General features: G+C 41.1%; 1 protein-coding gene across 3 annotated transcripts in view; it reads right to left on the bottom strand.

Moving 5' to 3' along the window:
- The window catches only part of POU2F1 (POU class 2 homeobox 1), a 51,975-nt gene that overhangs the window by 19,014 nt on the left and 15,720 nt on the right, over window positions 1-17,241 (bottom strand). For 2 of the 3 annotated variants that reach the window (XM_010150832.1, XM_010150980.1), the window contains exons 4-7: window positions 17,106-17,159; window positions 15,308-15,427; window positions 13,376-13,555; window positions 7,431-7,557 (exon numbers count right to left, since the gene is read on the bottom strand). In XM_010150832.1, coding sequence (XP_010149134.1) covers window positions 7,431-7,557; window positions 13,376-13,555; window positions 15,308-15,427; window positions 17,106-17,159 — 481 coding nt within the window. The remainder of the gene's footprint in view (window positions 1-7,430; window positions 7,558-13,375; window positions 13,556-15,307; window positions 15,428-17,105; window positions 17,160-17,241) is intronic. The other variant, XM_010150905.1, reaches the window with a different exon arrangement.

Raw genomic sequence — 17,241 nt, forward strand, 5'->3', positions numbered from 1 at the left:
GGGAGGAGTGGGGTTGGGGCAGAGGTTCCCCTCAGCCCGTGGTGAGAGGGCAGGGTCACGGGGAGCAGAGATCCCCCTGCAGCCTGGGGAGGGACCCACGCCAGAGCAGGGGGGATGCCCAAAGGAGGCTGTGACCCCGTGGGAAGCCCATGCTGGAGCAGGCTGCTCCTGAAGAATGGCATGCCGTGGAAAGGTCCCATGCTGGAGCAGTTGGTGAAGAACTGCAGCCCATGGGAAGGACTCATGTTGGAAAAGTTGTTAGACAACTGTCTCCCATGGGAGAGACTCCATGCTTGAGCAGGGGCAGAGTGTGAGGATCCTCCCTTGAGGAGGAAGGCGCAGCAGAGGCAGCGTGTGATGGAATGACAACCCCCATTCTCCGTCTCCCTGTGCTGGTGGGGAGGAGGTAGAGAAATGGGGAGCAAAGCTGAGCCTGGGAAGAAGGGAGACATGGTGGTGGAAGGAAGGTGTGTTTAATATCTGGTTTTATCTCTTGTTGTCCTACTCTGACTTGATTGCTAACTAATTAAACTGATTTTTCTTCCCCAAGTCAAGTCTGTTTTGCCCGTGTCCATAACTGGTGAGTGATCCCGCCCTGCCCTGGTCTCCAGCTACCAGCCTTTCCTTACATCTTCTCCTCTCCATCTCACTGGGGAGGAGTGAGCAAGCAGCTGCATGGGGCTTAGCTCACTAACCACAACAAAAAGAAAGAGGCAAGCCATCACACTGACACTCTACAGCAGTTGACCAACAGTGGAACAGAAAATAGGCAGCTGACAGTGACCACATTTGACCTCTAGTCCACTGGGAACACCATCGATCACAAGTTACTGTCTCATCGACTGTAATCAGAGTAATTAAGACCATCCTTTTGCGATTTTTTTTTTTTTTTTGTCCTCAGAGAAGCCCCAGAGGATGTTTTTCTGACACTTTTGCTGAAGAGCACAAGATGACTACATTCTTCCTTATTGTATTCTCACTTGTATGTTCTGAAGTAATTATCACTGAAGGACAGTATGAAATATTCTGAACATGTTTAATCTACTCAGATTTACATCATTTTATCCTATTTAAGAAATACTGACACAAGGCATCCCAAGCAGAAACTGGAGAAAGAGCAAGCTCGTTTGACCTGTGGCTGACCAAAGCAATGATCAGGGGATGGGGAAAGCAGCTGAACTGTCCTGGCAATGCTTGCATCTCTTGCACTGACTTAGAGTCCCTTCAGACAGCTGCCATGCACATGCTTTGGAGCCTTGTTGGCTTCCACGGGTGGGCAGGTGCGGTTCTGCTCTTTTCAAGCATGACTCATACTACTCTAAGCTGCACCCTTCTTTTTTGGGGTTTTTTTTTTGGTAAGAAACTACCGGTCCCCACTTTGGTCCAAGATAACTTCAGAACAGAGACCTGGGGGTCCTGGAGGGCAGTAGGATAAACATGAGTCAGAAGTGTGCCCTTACGATACAGACAGCCACCCACATCCTGGGTGTATTTGCAAGAGTGCAGCCAGCAGGCCAAGGGCTATGATTCTTCCCCTCCATCTGGCACTTGTGAGACTCTGCCTGAAGAACTGTGTTCAGCCTTGGGTCTCCCAGTACATCCTGGATTTGGCACGCTCAAGGCCCTCCAAGGTGGTTAACAGGAACGGGTGAGTGAGCTGGTTTGTTTAGCCTTATGAGGAGACTAAGATGAGATCCTTTTGCTGCCCTCAAAGACAGAAATGGACCCTTCTTGAGGGTGCACAGTAATGAGGTGCAACAGACATGAGTTGGAACATGGAAAACACCAACTAGATATAAGGGAAGAACTACTTATTTCTTTTTTTTTTTTCCGTAAGAGTGGTCAACTGTTGTGGCAGGTACTTGAAGACGTTGCAGAATCTCCATCCTTGGAGATACTCACTCAGCTGGCCAAGGTGCTGAGCACTCTGCTGGAATTGTACCTGCTTTGAGCAATACTACATGACCTCGAGAGGTCCCTTCCAACCTATATGATCTTTTGAATCTATGAAAACTAATATTGTACTTGTATACTTAATCTTTACAGAGGTAGCATTTCTAGATTCTAAGAGGCCAGTGGTATTATTGCATTAAATACGGCATACAAATCACCTACATGACACTCCAAAAGAATGACTGCATGGCATAAGGATTTATGCAAAATTATGATGCTTTAGAGGTAATTAATTCTTTTTAATAGTTAAAGTAAACGCATCTACTGTCATCCAGGACTTTTCCTGTAATGTCTACAAGTAGCATGAATAATGGCCCATGCCAAAAACCCTTCCTGCCAGCCAACAGTCCCCAAGGACGGATCTAGGGTTCAGTTCTTACTGTCTAAAATTAAACAAAAGATAAAACAAACATTCAAGTGCAGATTTTTTCAGCATAATTTTTAAAAAGTTGGCCCAGAAGCATAATACATAATTCATCCCTAACTGTTCTCCCAAAAGAGTGAGTTTTTTCATCTAAGAAGAACTTTACTGCTTTTTCTCTGCCAAAGCTGTTCATCTTTTCACAGCCATATCCCAGAAGTTAGCTTGCAAGACAAAGCTATTACAATGTCATAAATTTGATTAAGTGGAAACAACTGAAAAGGAAGAAGGAAGGGTGTCATAACACGTATTACATACCGTGCCATTTGATCAACTTTGTTGATCACTGCTGATGAGAAGAGGCTTCTGGGCACTTTGGTATACCTGATTTTATCATAGAATCATAGAATGGTTAGGGTTGGAAGGGACCTTAAAGATCATCTAGTTCCAACCCCCTGCCATGAGCAGGGACACCTTCCACTAGACCACGTTGCTTAAAGCCTCATACAGCCCAGCCTTGAACACTTCCAGGGCTGGGGCATCCACAGCTTCTCTGGGCAACCTGTTCCAGTGCCTCCCCACCCTCTCCAGGAAGAACTTCTTCCTGATATCTAATCTAACCCTCCCTGATTTCAGTTTGTACCCGTTACCCCTTGTCCTGTCACTACAGGCCCTTGTAAAAAGTCCTCTCCCAGCACCCTTGTAGGCCCCCTTCAGGTACTGGAAAGCTGCAATGAGGTCTCCTCGGAGCCCCCTCTTCTCCAGGCTGAACAAGCCCAATTCTTGCAGCCTATCAAATTCTCATCTTCCAAAATGGGGACTTGTGGTTGGAATTATATTGGGATCCCACACAGGAAAGAAAGTACTAACCTATGCGTTCCTACACATCTGTTCCACTGAGACGCTAAGCTGCTGCACCTTTTGCAGTACCCAGGTACCCTTTAAGATGCGCTCAAGAACATGATGCCATAACAAATGTGCTGAAGCTGTTGCACTGCGGTTTTGAAGAGTACCAATTCAGTGATCCACGCTAAGGTGCTGCCACACTACTTCAATGAAAGTCAGCATTTTGGTCCATTGATGCTGTTTGGGTGGTTCGAAGAAAAGATCTGATTTCAAAGAGGACAATAAATATTAAGCATTTAATTCATATCTTGGTAATGGGTAAAAAGTCACCATTTAAATCACTTCTTCCAAGTTCTTCCTCACTCCCCTTCAAGCTCTCCCCTCTTATTCAGGGAACGAGTCTGAGTCAGCTATGTTTTATTCAACTGCTGTGCCAGCAAATGTGCCGTCATTAAGAGTGTTTTAATGAAGAGCTGGGTCTCCTCATCTGCATATTGAGGGGACCAAAGCGCTTTCACTTGGTTCGCACAGCTCATTACTAACAAAACAAGGAGGAATTCTGTAAGGGCAGTGCAGGGACACAGTCTCAGATGAGATCAACCCTTGTTCACCATTACAAATTTGATGCATCTGAGAAGTACAGGCAACTTTAGGCATCTTCCTTCATCCTCACACTGGGTGAGGGAACTGCACTCTGATTTATGGTACCCTGAGGCCAACAGGGTGGGTACCAACATTAACATTCAGTATCCCATTTTAATAATGGGGTATTGGGGTTTTTTTTAATGATACAAGTTAAGTCTCAAAGTCTGTAGGACAAGTATGCAAGGAGAGAACAGGACTGTATTTGGCCTGCTATCATCATCCTTTTTTTTTTTTTTTTTACAATAAATAATCATAGAATCATAGAATCGTTTGGGTTGGAAGGGACCTTAAAGATCACCTAGTTCCAACACCCCTGCCACGGGCAGGGACACCTTCCACCAGACCAGGTTGCTCAAAGCCTCATCATATACGAAGTCTTTAATAATGAACAGAAGACTTGAGAATAGGCAGGCCCAGTTTCAATGTTTAAAGCTAATTAGTAGCTTATCTCCCACATTTGCCTTTTTAGATACTTTCTTTATAGGTACTGTTTCTAAACCTCCTTGACAATGCTGCAGTCTTCTCTCTTAACAACTTCTTTTTGCAAGATTACTTTAAAAGAAATACAGCACCATTTCCCCTCTCCATTCAGATTTTTACTGATATAATTTTCATTGGCAGTATCTTCCGAGTAGAAAGGTCATCTGATGAGGGTAATATTTTTAGGAAGCAGCTGTAATTGTAGTAAAGGATGTTGAATTGATTATTCTAGAGACAGTTCTATTAGATATAAGAATAGATACAAGAGGTATAAAGACTGTACAAGGTGCTACATTCCTGCCTGTGACTTTAACAATAATATGGGGACAATAATTGCTCCAAGTAAGAAATTCTTCCAAACTTCTATTTCTATGCAATCTCCTGCATATCTGCAGAGGCTTGAAACAATTTCTTCAGCTATGATGTTACCTATTACAAGCCATGAAAAACAGGAACTTCACAATTTGTTTCACGTAAGCCACTGAATAACCAGAAATCATGTGGAAAAGGAAGATGACTACATCAGACATATGTCATTGAATTTTTGGGGAGAGCCTCATATCTGCTGCTGTGATCTATAATGTGCGCTGAAGAAAGAGAGCAGAATAACATCCCAATTGTTAATTAATACTTTAGGTATTGAATTTTCTAAATTTTTTCAGAAATTCAGATCTAAACTATGATGTTCAACCCCTTCCAAGAATCTAAATATAATTGCTGATGATTGCCTTACTCTGCACCCCCTCACTTCTTCACATCAAAGAAGCTTTTCTCTACCAAATGTTTACATCTTCTACGATCTTGCTTAGAGATACTATTCTTCACTTATTTCCCTCAAAACTATTCTCTTGTATTAAAAACAATGTCTCTCATTTACATGACTACATAGCGTGTAGTGTTTGTATGGACAAAACATGTCCATAAAGCAACAGATTTCTTCCAGAATAGATAATATATAAATAAATCCGAATTTTTGCTTCAGTTATTAAATGCATACTTATATAAAGTTGCATGCAGTACTAGTGAGGCATTCAAAAAAGTCTGAAAACTGCTGGTTTTAAAGAAAGCTCTATGCTAGTTTCTTCAGAATATTTATTATTTTATGAAGTAGACTAATGGAGCAATAGGACAAGAACAACATGGAAAAGACAGCTGCAACAGCAAGTAACAAAATAAAAATGCACACTTCCTCAATCTTTCTCATAAATAATAACACACTGCTTGAGATCTTCTAACAATAACCATGAAATACTGCAAAAAGCCATACCAAAAAGTAAGATAAGGGGTATTATGGCATCCATGTTGCTTTATCATTGCGTACTCCCAAAGAAAATTAGATCCATTCAAGCATTTCAGTCTGGAAGGTTGTCACACACTAATGGCCTACGGTCAGAATACAGAATATAAATCTTCCTACATTTTTGAGCTATTTGGTTGTCCAGGCTGCACATTACCAGTAAAACATGGCGCTTCTACCCACACTGCGTCACTGATGACAGCAGTAGGCAGGTCTTAAATTGCAGTGAAGTAATAACTTTCAGAGATGACCCCTGGAGAAGGTACTATGAAAACCTCTTCTGGTAGTTATTCTACTTGAGAAGATTTAAAACAAACAAACAAAAAGCCTGCCTTCCTTTCTATAACACAAATAATTCATTTGAGAAATGAATTTGATTTGCTTCTGTTAGTTTACTTCTTTGTGAAGCATCTTCAGAGGTATTTTATAAAACCAGGGGAAGATAGCTGAAAAATGCAGGCAGACATTAATACTGAGTTTTTCAAAACAATGCTTTTGTACTTGCTGTTTTCTTAAAAGAATTCATATTTTAAAAAAAGCCTATTTTAAAGAATTCTGAAACTAAATTGTGATTTCTAGAAGAATATGTTAATCTTAAAAGTTCTGCTTCATTTTAATAAACTAGTACTTCAGTAAATGCCTCCAAGAACAGTCTTTTAGCCATTTTCTACCAGTGCTGGTAGAAAAGCTCTCCTAAATCAAGTCCTATTTAAAAAAAAGTTAATTTTGACTAACCCTTTATTCAAATGTGAGAGTGTTCAGTCGGCAAGAGAGCGTAAGCATAATGGAAAGCTAGTTCAATCCAAGTCATAGTGTTTAAGAAGGAATGATGCATGAAAAAACTGAAAGGAACAGAAGAAAATTAGGTACAAGGAGCTGCTTTATAGGACAGCCAGGCTCTGGAAGACTTTTCAAGCATAACAGGATTTGCCTTCCAAGCAAGAATCTTTGGGTTACCAGACCTGAACAACTGAGTAGAATTCATGTAGAAGAGAAAGGGGGGAAAAAAGACCATTGGTGTGTATCAGCTCAGAGGCCATGGCTAAATGCAGTTTTCTGTGGGCATCAACAAACAGGGTGCAATCAGTACTGGGATGTAGTGCAACTCAAATGCATTAGTCTTTACAGCAAAGCTCCTGCAAAGCATCTTAACTGGTCTGGCACACTACCACCACCTTAGTTTGCCTTTATCACGTAAGCCATACGCAGCGTATCATCAAAATACTATTTCCCAGCGTCGTTATACAAAATCAAGCATTCTAGCTCTTTTCCTGAGGTGTAATTATTATTTCATCATTTTGACTATTGATTATTAATCGTTCTTATGACAAAACTCACTGTACCCTCTTTAGGCTTAAGGACTTTTTCTAATCTCCCACAAAGACTATTGAATTTGTAATCTTTTTCCAGTCTTAGAATTCTGTAGCTCTATTAGCATTGACCTAATCCAGACAGCCCACGCACCCTCCAAGCCTTTACCTCCTAGGATTCTGCTTTTGAGTTCTGGAGAGTTGTCTTCTCCAAGTTATCCTCCCCACATGCTTCCTTCTTGAGAGCCTGACCCAGAAATTCAGGCACTGCAGTATTTCCCAAGAAGCCTTGTTGTTAACAAATGTTCCCATGACATGATCTCTGGATTGATCCTCCTTGAGAAGTGAGCTGCACAAGCTTTGACATGGCCAAGGTTCAACACCCAGAAAGGGACAACCCATTAGAGTTTTCTAATTGCAATACTGTTATTTCTCCTGAGGAATATCAACGGTTAGTGTAGGTGTATGAACCATCCCAAATTCACCTTCTCCTCTAAAAGGCTATGTATGATTTTCTTTTCTGGCAAGGAGCACTTACCCTGCTGCCCCTGCGGTGTTTGTGAGATGATGAACTGTGCTGGCTGCAAGTTGGTTGTTGGATGCACCAACACAAACTGTTGCAGGTTGAGATTCTGCTGCTGAAGCTGCTGCAAGTGCTGCAAATCCTTAAGGAAACAGGGGAAGGGGAAAAAAAGGAGGGGGAAAAAAAAAGGAAAAAAAAAGGGAGAAAAAAGAAAAAGGAAAAGAAAGAGCTGTGCGTTAGACATTTAGGTCAGCCATGACTCCCAATGTAACTAGATTTCCTATCAACCAGTTACATTCTAACATTTAGATAAAAGTTGATGCCAAACACAGCAGTCCTGCTACTGAATACCCTTTAGGCTGGCAGTGTGAATTTCACTGTCTTTTATAAAACCAAACAGAACCTGTGTACCGAATCACCCAGCAAAACATTTCAGTACTGTTTTGCTTAAAAAAAAAAAAAAAATCAAATGCAGAAGTTTTAAATTACTTAAAACTTATCAGCACTAAGATTTCTCAGACTTATTTTTTGAGGATGCAACTCTGCTACAAAATTCATTGTTGACAAATCAAGCATATTAGCTGGGAGCTATTTTGGTTTATACCAACCACAATCTGCAATTACCATTCTAATCAGCAACAGGAAAGCAAAACGTTACAGATTCCTAGTCTGCACTCTGGTTGTTCAGGTCAAATTTCAGGAAGTAGTTAACTCAAATAGGAAAGAAATATATTTTGTTAGTTCTGAAATAAATTACAATAAGTTTAAAAGACACAGCTACAATTAAGTTTAGAAGGAAAAACCCAAAACACTGCACTATTGTAGAACCCTACTTTAATGTATTTAAACCATTCAGAACTATTAATTTTCTATAATTAAATGACTGGTCTCAAAATAAATGCTAGTATTTGATAAACTGAATCATCAAGGAAAATGCTTCAACTTGCTGTTTAGCTGGAGGAGGAAAACACAGAGAGCCGCTTAAAAATATTCCCCCCAAACCAGCCTTTTTCTTTTCATCTTCTCCAGGTAGGGCAGTAACAAAAGCAACTAAAATTTGAAAACTGAAGCACAATGTGAAACCAGCCAAGATAACAGAGGTAATCTATGAAAACTATCTACACACGTGTAGAATCCTTCCATCTTTCTGAGAAGCAGCTGTTTCCAAATGCCCACCAGTCAGACGGACAAAAGCCCGACACATTTCCCACACTCAGAGCCTCCCATGAACCAAACCAAACACAGAGCCTCCCCAAACTCGATTTGCAGCTACCAGGGTACATGTTTGCAGACAGGTACCCTCTTCCTGGGCCCAACTGTGCCAGAAGAGGGTCACAACACCGGTTCGCTCCTGAACAACTCTCCAGCCAGTTGCTGGAATGGAGCTGCTCATTTTAACATCCTTCCTAACATACCTGAGCGAAAGTGAGCCAGGCTGACCAAGACCTGCTCCTGAAGGCCAGTGAGGCAGCCCCCAAGCATTTTGGGGGGTGCAGGTTACTGAGCACTCACATAGGCTGCTCAGCCAGCAGACGTGAAAGGCCATTAACTGCCGGCAGCGGAGATGGAGATGGTGACGGAAAGTCAAGACTTGAGATGGGTAACTTTTTAGGTACACAACACAACCATTCTGCACAATACAGTTAACTGTCTGTGACTTCACATTATTTAAAAACTGTTAAACGAAGATTTAAAATTTGCAACAACCTCCTTCTGGGGAAAGGGGGTAGGGAGTGTCAGTGCATGGAATAGGGAGGAAAAAAAACCAGAGTCCGTTGATTTCTGAGACCATAGCCATGCCATATAAGAACAACAGGACTACTTAACCTGCATGACAAAGACACTGGCCATCAATCACCTAGGCAACCTGGTCACGTCCAGTCAAACGCATGCAGTGTAATAATATGGTAGACAGACACCAGATGGATTGAGCAAACGATGGTCTTTAAGAAGAGGAAACTTCCATTTTATAAGAGAATGGTAAATTTTTTAGAAGTGCCCCCAGCACGAGAGAGTGTTTCTGAAGTTGATAGTATTGTTTGCTTTCAGAAAATGAGTAGTACTGCGGCCATTCCTATGACATCGAGCCCCATTTCCTTCCCAAAAAAGAGAGAGAGAACTGCTCCAGCTTCTCCCTGGAACTCCATGTTTCTTCTGACTTCATTCATAAAGTTAAAATGGTCAGAACTGCTACCAAAAACTCTTACTTCTTGAGCCCAACGCAACACGGACCTCCACTCATTTCTTCATTGAGTTTTCAATGCCTTACTGGATACCTCTGCAGACTGAGCAGACCCCCCGCCCAGCACAGGGGGCTCACGCTGAAGTGGGTGCGAGGAAGAAGCAGAAATAGAAAGAGCAGGGCAAGCTGAGTAAGGCTGTGAGCACCAGGTGGAAGAAAAAAGAAACGAAGAGAGGCTGAAGGATGAAAATAGAGATAGGTAAGAGAAAAAGTAGAAATGCAAAAGGAAGAGTTGAGAAGAAACTTCTAAAGGAAAAAGCATGGACAGAAAAACAAACAGGTTGAGGACCGCTCCCCACCCAAAGCAAACGGTGAACCCAAGCAAACCAAGTAGATCTCAGATGATCTGAAGAAGCACCATAGGAGATGAAGCTATCTACAAGAGAATACGAAGAAACGGTGGCAGTGTATTTGCAAGATCACAGGAGGAGAGCTTTTTGTTTAAGACTACAGTATTCATAACACAGGGTTCCCAGCTAAGACATGACAGCTCTTATCATCAGGCTCTTACGCTTTAATATGAGAAAACTGTTTTTAAATTGAGGCCTCAGGGATAACTGGTATAAGCAATCTTATTCTGTGCATCTGCCTTGGTAAATGGTATCTTGGCTGAGTCTTGTTTAAATCCAGAAATATAATTCCGTAACACAGAATGGAAATGATACCTCCAAGGCTAATCACACTTAAATAGCCCTACCAGCCCCTCAAATTCATTTGAAATCCAACTTTATTTCTACCTTGGGAAAGTTTTATTATTTAGTTAATTGTAGCACTACAATAAATCTCCCAATAGCAACCATGTGAACAACCCTGACACTGTTTTCCTATACTAATGGGGTATTTTTTTTCCTTGGTGGTAAAATCTGTATACAGCACAAGCACATAGAGAGGGACAGATTTTGGGGAAACATGCATGTCTTCTGGTGCTGCCTAACAGCTTAGAAAGATCTAAACAATCCAACTCCTACTTCAACAGAATAATCTGCTAAATGCTACATCTTGATGTGAGGAAGTTTTTTGGTTTAAAAAAAGATAAATTATCTAATGTTCCAAATTCCACACCATTAGATCTAGCTATAGCTTCAGCACATCTGTCATTGAGCGTATCTGTAATTTTGAGGTTTACATCATATAAACACTGAGCACGGATCATGAAAACCAGTAAAGTTGGCAAAGAACTCCAAAACTTGGTACAACTGTTTAGGGACAATTTAGCATCGGCCCAGCAGCAGCACTGACAGCTTACCAGACTGCTGCAGCAAACACCTTACATTAACTGCAGTGCACATTAAAGAAGTCATGCTCGTGCAATTAATTAATTAAAATAAATATGGTAATATGGTCCCCGCTGCGGGGACCTGCCAGTTAATCAATTATTCAAAAATCATCAATTTAAACAAACATTCAGCTATTTGTGTAATCAGCTGTATGTTTACAATAGCAACGAAAACAAAGCTGAGCACTGTTTGTAAATCCTTGTCCATACGGATCAACAAGCAGGGTGTTATCCACCTACAAACCTAGACGGTAGGAGTTTACCATAAAACGTCTCAAATTATATCCAACACCTGCACAAATCACGCCCCGCACTTTCTTCACACGGCACTGACAAGAATCAACTAAGCTACAGTTATATATCAAAATGACCTAAAGTAAATTAATTGTCCAGTCAAACATTTAAGTAATTAGGAATGCCAGAAAACAAGTGAAACTGATTTGTTCCCCTTGTGATACAAATAGACACTGTATGGTGGCAACTACACGATCACAGGCTATTTCTCATAGAGCCTTTAGGCTCATTCACGTGCACAAACCAGACAACGCACACTTGAGCATCTCCTATTTGATGGCAAATGCCTGATCTTTTCAACTCTTCTCAAACACTTCTCTGAAGATTTTGGAAGTTCTAGAGACAAACCCAGCACTAAATTAGTAATCGCGTTTCACACGTTTTCACAGCTCCCCACTGAAGCCGAACAGCGGGATTAGCAACATCGCACACGCACAACAATGCCTTCGAAGGTATCCACAAATTTGGTGGCATATTTGACAAATATAAACCCAGAAAGTTCAAGGTACGGCTTTCATTAGTACGAAATTCTAATGCTCCGCGCTCCAGTAAAGCGGAGCTCGCTTCCTAAGCTGCACACCTGGAAGACAAGAGGATCACTTATATTTAGGTTAAAAGACTCGCGTAACATCAAATGTGAACTCTGGGAGAGATGCATGGAGAGATATTAGAAGCCAACCATCAGCTCCCTTGACAAGGACATTTCCCATTCTTTTCTTGAAATCTCTCTGTATTATTGGCTACAGACAAAAGCTTAATAAAATTAAGAGATGATCTTGGGAGTTACGAGTTTCCTTGAATGCTACATCCTTGTATCATCTCCAGATCATGACAGTGAAGTGGGATCCTTTGCTAAAAGAAATATTAATATCCCGTCACATGACTTGTCACAGTGCACCAAGGGTCTCAGTGGGCAACGGAGCACTGGCCTTTTAAATGTGGGATGGCATCACTCTGGCCTCTGTGAAGGACAGCCAGAGAGATCAGAACTTCCAGACCAACACCACAGAAGTCTGCTACTATAGCTGATAAAAAAACCTGGTAGCACAACTGATAGCACTGATAGTTATTCAGCTAGTGGGCTAGGACTAGCACAACAAAGGAACAGAGCGTTTCACCAACAGACTTCATGGACAATCGCAACATTGCCACTCTTACTAAATCAGCCCTCATCTTCACTTTCAGACACTTCATCTCAGATGAACAGAAGTGAAAATAGTCCGAATAGAAAGCGTCAGACAGACTTAAAGAACCTGCTCACTGTAAGAAGCAGTAACTTTGAAGATTGCATAGCCAACCTACTTTGCACAACTACACTAATCAAACTGAAATCTTACATACTGAGAATCTCAATCTATGAAAAGGTGGACCTCAGCAGCAGCAGCACAATCACCTACTAGCAGAACTCGAGAAGCCTATGCTGTTCATTTCTAGAAGTCTAAGGAGATTCCACACTACATATGCTTAGCGTAGATTCAGTCACACTGCATTATCCACACAGAATTAAGACAATCCTGGAAGACCCAGGAGGATTTTTGCTGCTCTAGTAAGCAGAACTTCCTTGGCAAGCAGTTCTTTAGAATTAACAGGTCTTTAGCAGCAGACTGTAAAAAATGGACAGATTGTGACACCAGGCTCATTCTGGCAAGATTTTCCTCTAAACACACAAGAGTCCCCATTCTCTGTCACTGAACTCTGAGCATGAAGCACCAAGCCAAACTAGCACACAGACGTGTCAAGTCAAACTGCCTTTCTTCAGCTCTATCGTTTTGCTGTTTGGATCTAACAGGCATCCTTTGTGATACGTAGGTATCCTTTCCCATCCATGCAGGTTTCCACAAGTGTCGTTTCTACGGGCATCTTTCTATATCCCTTTTTCTCCTTTCTCAAGCTAACTGCACAGAGGAAAATTCAGAAAACAGAGCGTCTTGGTCAGATTCTAGAACAACCTCAGAAGCCCTGTGGAACTGATGAGCAGCTGGTATGCATTCTTTGCTAAAACTATCAACTTCAACCTCATCAGCTAAGGAAAGACTAACACTTCTCAAGGACTCTAGAAACTCACTGAACAAGGAATAAAAATATTATTTGAATGATGCAGTTGGTCAAACCTCTTAATTCTCCACCCTCTCAAGCCTCAAGGCTCACCTGTGCAATCTGTATTGGCTGAGATAGAGGGATCTGCGTCATCGGCGTTGCAGCAGAGGCCGAGATGGTGGCACCAGCAGCGCTGTGCTGCTGACTGGCTGAATGCTGCACTGCAGCCGCCAGCAACTGTGCCTGCGCCTGTTGTAGCAATAACTGTTGCTGGGCTGGCGTCAACGTGAGCTATAAATAATTAGAAAACACAGCCATTAATAATGGAAAGAGCCACTTCAGCTACAAAGTCATTAGCTAGCTGACTACTAGTTATATTAACCAGACATTCCTAGAACTATTACTACAGTTCAGCCACGAACTAGCCAATGACTCCGGCCTTAAGTAAGGGCAGCTGGCTACTCAACACAGGGCACGAACCAACCTACCGCTGACCTGACACAAACCAAACCGCACAGACACCAACATCTGCACTTGCTGGAACCTACGGAACCTAACCTCACTCCAAAGTTTTCTTCACAACTCCACCAGGAGGTTCAGGAAAAAGGTAATTAAGTAGCAAGCAAAAGAAAAGAATCAGTAGTGCCAGGATTTGAAAGGAAATTTACACCCAGCAGAACAGCAAGTGATTAGCCAGATGAATGAGAAGCGGGAATGCTGGCTATGGCTACTGAACAAACTGATAACACCCCAGCTGCCTCACATTAGCATGAATCCCTGCCATATTCCATCATTTCCATTATGCCCTAAGATATAAGTAAAGAACATGAGCTCCATTTGTTTCTCTCCAAGTCTCCCCATCTGCCTTTTTTTTTAAAAAAAAAAACAACAAAACAGACCAAAACCCAAACAGAATAGAGTTGGCAAGTTTACATCCCTTCCCTTTCCCAAACACACATTATCTCTGTGAAACAGGTGGCAGCAGTCTCTCCTTTACATGTAAATGAATCTTGATGCCCATATTTACTACAATCCATATCTGCATAGGCCTGGAGTTTTCAACGTTTCCTACTGCAGACAATCAAATGAAAACAAACCAATACTTTTTGAGAATGAGAAAAATAATAGGCTGGGTTTTAATAACATTAAAACAGTCTCGCTTCCAAAACTTTCAAATGTATTTAACCAAAAACTAAGTAGGATGCTTATTTACACACTCGCATACCAGAAAATTTAACAACTGAACATGAAAGTAAGACATCATTTCATCCAAGTGTAGAAATGATCTAACCTAATACTTCGAATCATAAATACATTGTTGGAGCAACTGCCCTAAATTCCTTATTAACATGCAAACTCTTACAACTGCAAGGCTGATTACGTGGAAGCAAACTCTTTAAGCAAACAAGTCCATTCACAAAACTTGCTCTTTTTAAATGACTGAAAGCATTTACCACAATTCAGAAACACCAGCGAGCCTAAAACAACAGTTATTCCATAATTACTCCCAAAGCCTTGCAATTAAAAACCTCAAAATTGGTAGGTTAAAACAGAGGGTCTGAATAGGCTTAAGGCAAGCACTAATATAGTCACTTAAAAGAAATGTTTGAGAAGAGGAAGAATTAGTGTCAGCAGTTCCCATCATTTTGTTCTTCACCCAGCTTTCTGATAAGGTTCAGTCCCATGATGCCATGCCTCATTTTAATCCTGGGGAAAAATATATTCCTCTTTATGACATCAGTGACTTTCTTATTTGTACACACACCAGGTTTTAATTTCATTGCAGAGTTAAGACAGATACTGAGAACAGAGAGAATTCTTTTATTTTTCCTTCCTGGAAGCAAACACTTTGCAACAAAACCCAAAGATTCAATCTGCTTTTTTTACAGGAAGGTATTTTCTGCCCCCTCTTTCACTCAAGCTTCTTCCTATGTCAAAGGAAATGGCAATAACCTTCACTGACAGTTCTATGGGGACTGCCGTAGCTACTGCCATCACTTGCCAGGCTGGAGGCTTACTGCAGTATACTTGGGTAAATCTTACCCCAGTGATCTGTCCTCCGGCCAGCATGAGCTGGGTCTGGGGTATGGCTGCCTGCACTGAAGGCTGCTGGGAAGGCTGGCTTGGCTGCTGAGAGTCCCCAGATTCTTCATTAGATTTAGACTAGTCAAAAAAAAAATACAACTCTTTATAGTGTAAAACAGATGTTAATGTATAACACTGCTATCTCAACACTGCACAATAAAAATCTTTCATCTGCATACAAAAAGCCCTTGGGTTTATTTTAAGAGTGTGGTTAAGCAATGGCTCCACGTTCCCGCCATCTGAGCTACGACTGCTCAAACATGTCTGTAGGTAATGCAGTTTAAACAAAACGACGCTCGGGTCTTTTGTAACCATTTGACATTATTTTCAGGTCTCATTTCATTTTACGCAATGCAACTGAAGCTGACACTATCTTTCACCACAAAGAAAGAAAAGGGTGTTAAAATTATTCATTGCCTAAAATCCTGAACAATGGAACGAGGGAAAGGAGATTGTGTTTCCATTTTCTATATCTGCATCCTGCACCTCTAAGTCATCACACTGTTGGCTTATACAGAACTGGTTTGAGAGATCCTCGCAGGTTTATCTACCTACAGAAGAATACATAATGTATACAGTGCTTTTAAACAATCAAAGTTTAGCATTCATTTAATTGAATGCTGCTTTATTTTAAAAGATTTGGTGGGGTTTGATTTTTTTTGCGTTTTGTTGTTTGGTGTTTTTTAAACAGAAGAAATTGTGAAGACATGAGGGAGGAAATGCAAGTGCATGAAGAGGGAGAGAGAGTTTTATGATAATTAAAACTGGTTATGCAGAACATTAAAATTCTGCATAGATTTGCATATTTTCCACCACCTGTTTTGGGGACTGCAGAGCAGGCTAATTAACATAAAGGCTCTGATTAATTCTGCCAGTCATTGAGCGATAATTACAGCGCAGGACTGTAAACATTCTGCACTGGAGATACAGCCTGTTTGCCAACATCTCTCTCAGGGATGGAAGTTTACCATGGCAACCAAGGCAATTTTCTGCCTCCTTCCTCTTAGAAAGGAAGGTCACTATACCTCCTCTTCTTTCCAAACTGTTATTATGTATAAGTGGGTCCACATTCTCTTGCATTTCATGTAATGCACTACCTACATTCTTTAATAACAAGCAATATTGAAACCAGTTTTCAATAAAACTGCATCCCTTGCCCCTTAATATAGCGCTGAGAGGAAGTGGCACGTTAACTGATACACAGAAGTGTTCAGCATCATGAAAAAGTTTGAAAGCTTTGTTGTCTCACGTACATTATTAAACAACAATTACCCTGAGTTATTTTGAAATCACCGTGTGTTATTTACACAAGCAATCTGCACTAGCCACATTACACAGTTAATGCTACATTATATGCTTATACTCAGCTACAAGGAAGGACGAATTGCAAAGTAATACTTGCTATGTTTAAAATACGTGAATAAATGGAAGAACATGAAATATTCCTGGAGTTTTATAGTTTTCATGATACACCACCAGCCTGAAATTCAGTATAAAACTACAATCACTGCATGTTTAAACACCAGTTTCTGAATGCTTACAATCCTGAACCTGATTTACAGCCGTAAAACCATTATTCCTTCATACCTATCACTCGCAAGACCAGTCAGAATGAAGAAAAAAAAAAACCACAACCAAAAAAAAACCCCAACAACCAAAAAGAATAACATATCACAGGTTAAAAAGACTCTTTAATGGGACCATAATGTTGTTTGGAATGAGAGAAGGATGAGCAACAGAAGGAAACTGTCTTTACCTGTACATTTAAGGACTGAGCAGCAGCCTGTAAACTTGTTCCAGCGAGCTGGACCTACAACACAATGCAAAAATGGAAATGAAATGATGTAGGATCCACAGAAAACTGACAACACCAAAAAGAACAGCCTTCCCAC

The sequence above is a fragment of the Eurypyga helias genome, unplaced genomic scaffold, assembly GCF_000690775.1.
Source record: "Eurypyga helias isolate BGI_N326 unplaced genomic scaffold, ASM69077v1 scaffold4710, whole genome shotgun sequence".
Lineage (NCBI taxonomy): Eukaryota > Metazoa > Chordata > Aves > Eurypygiformes > Eurypygidae > Eurypyga > Eurypyga helias.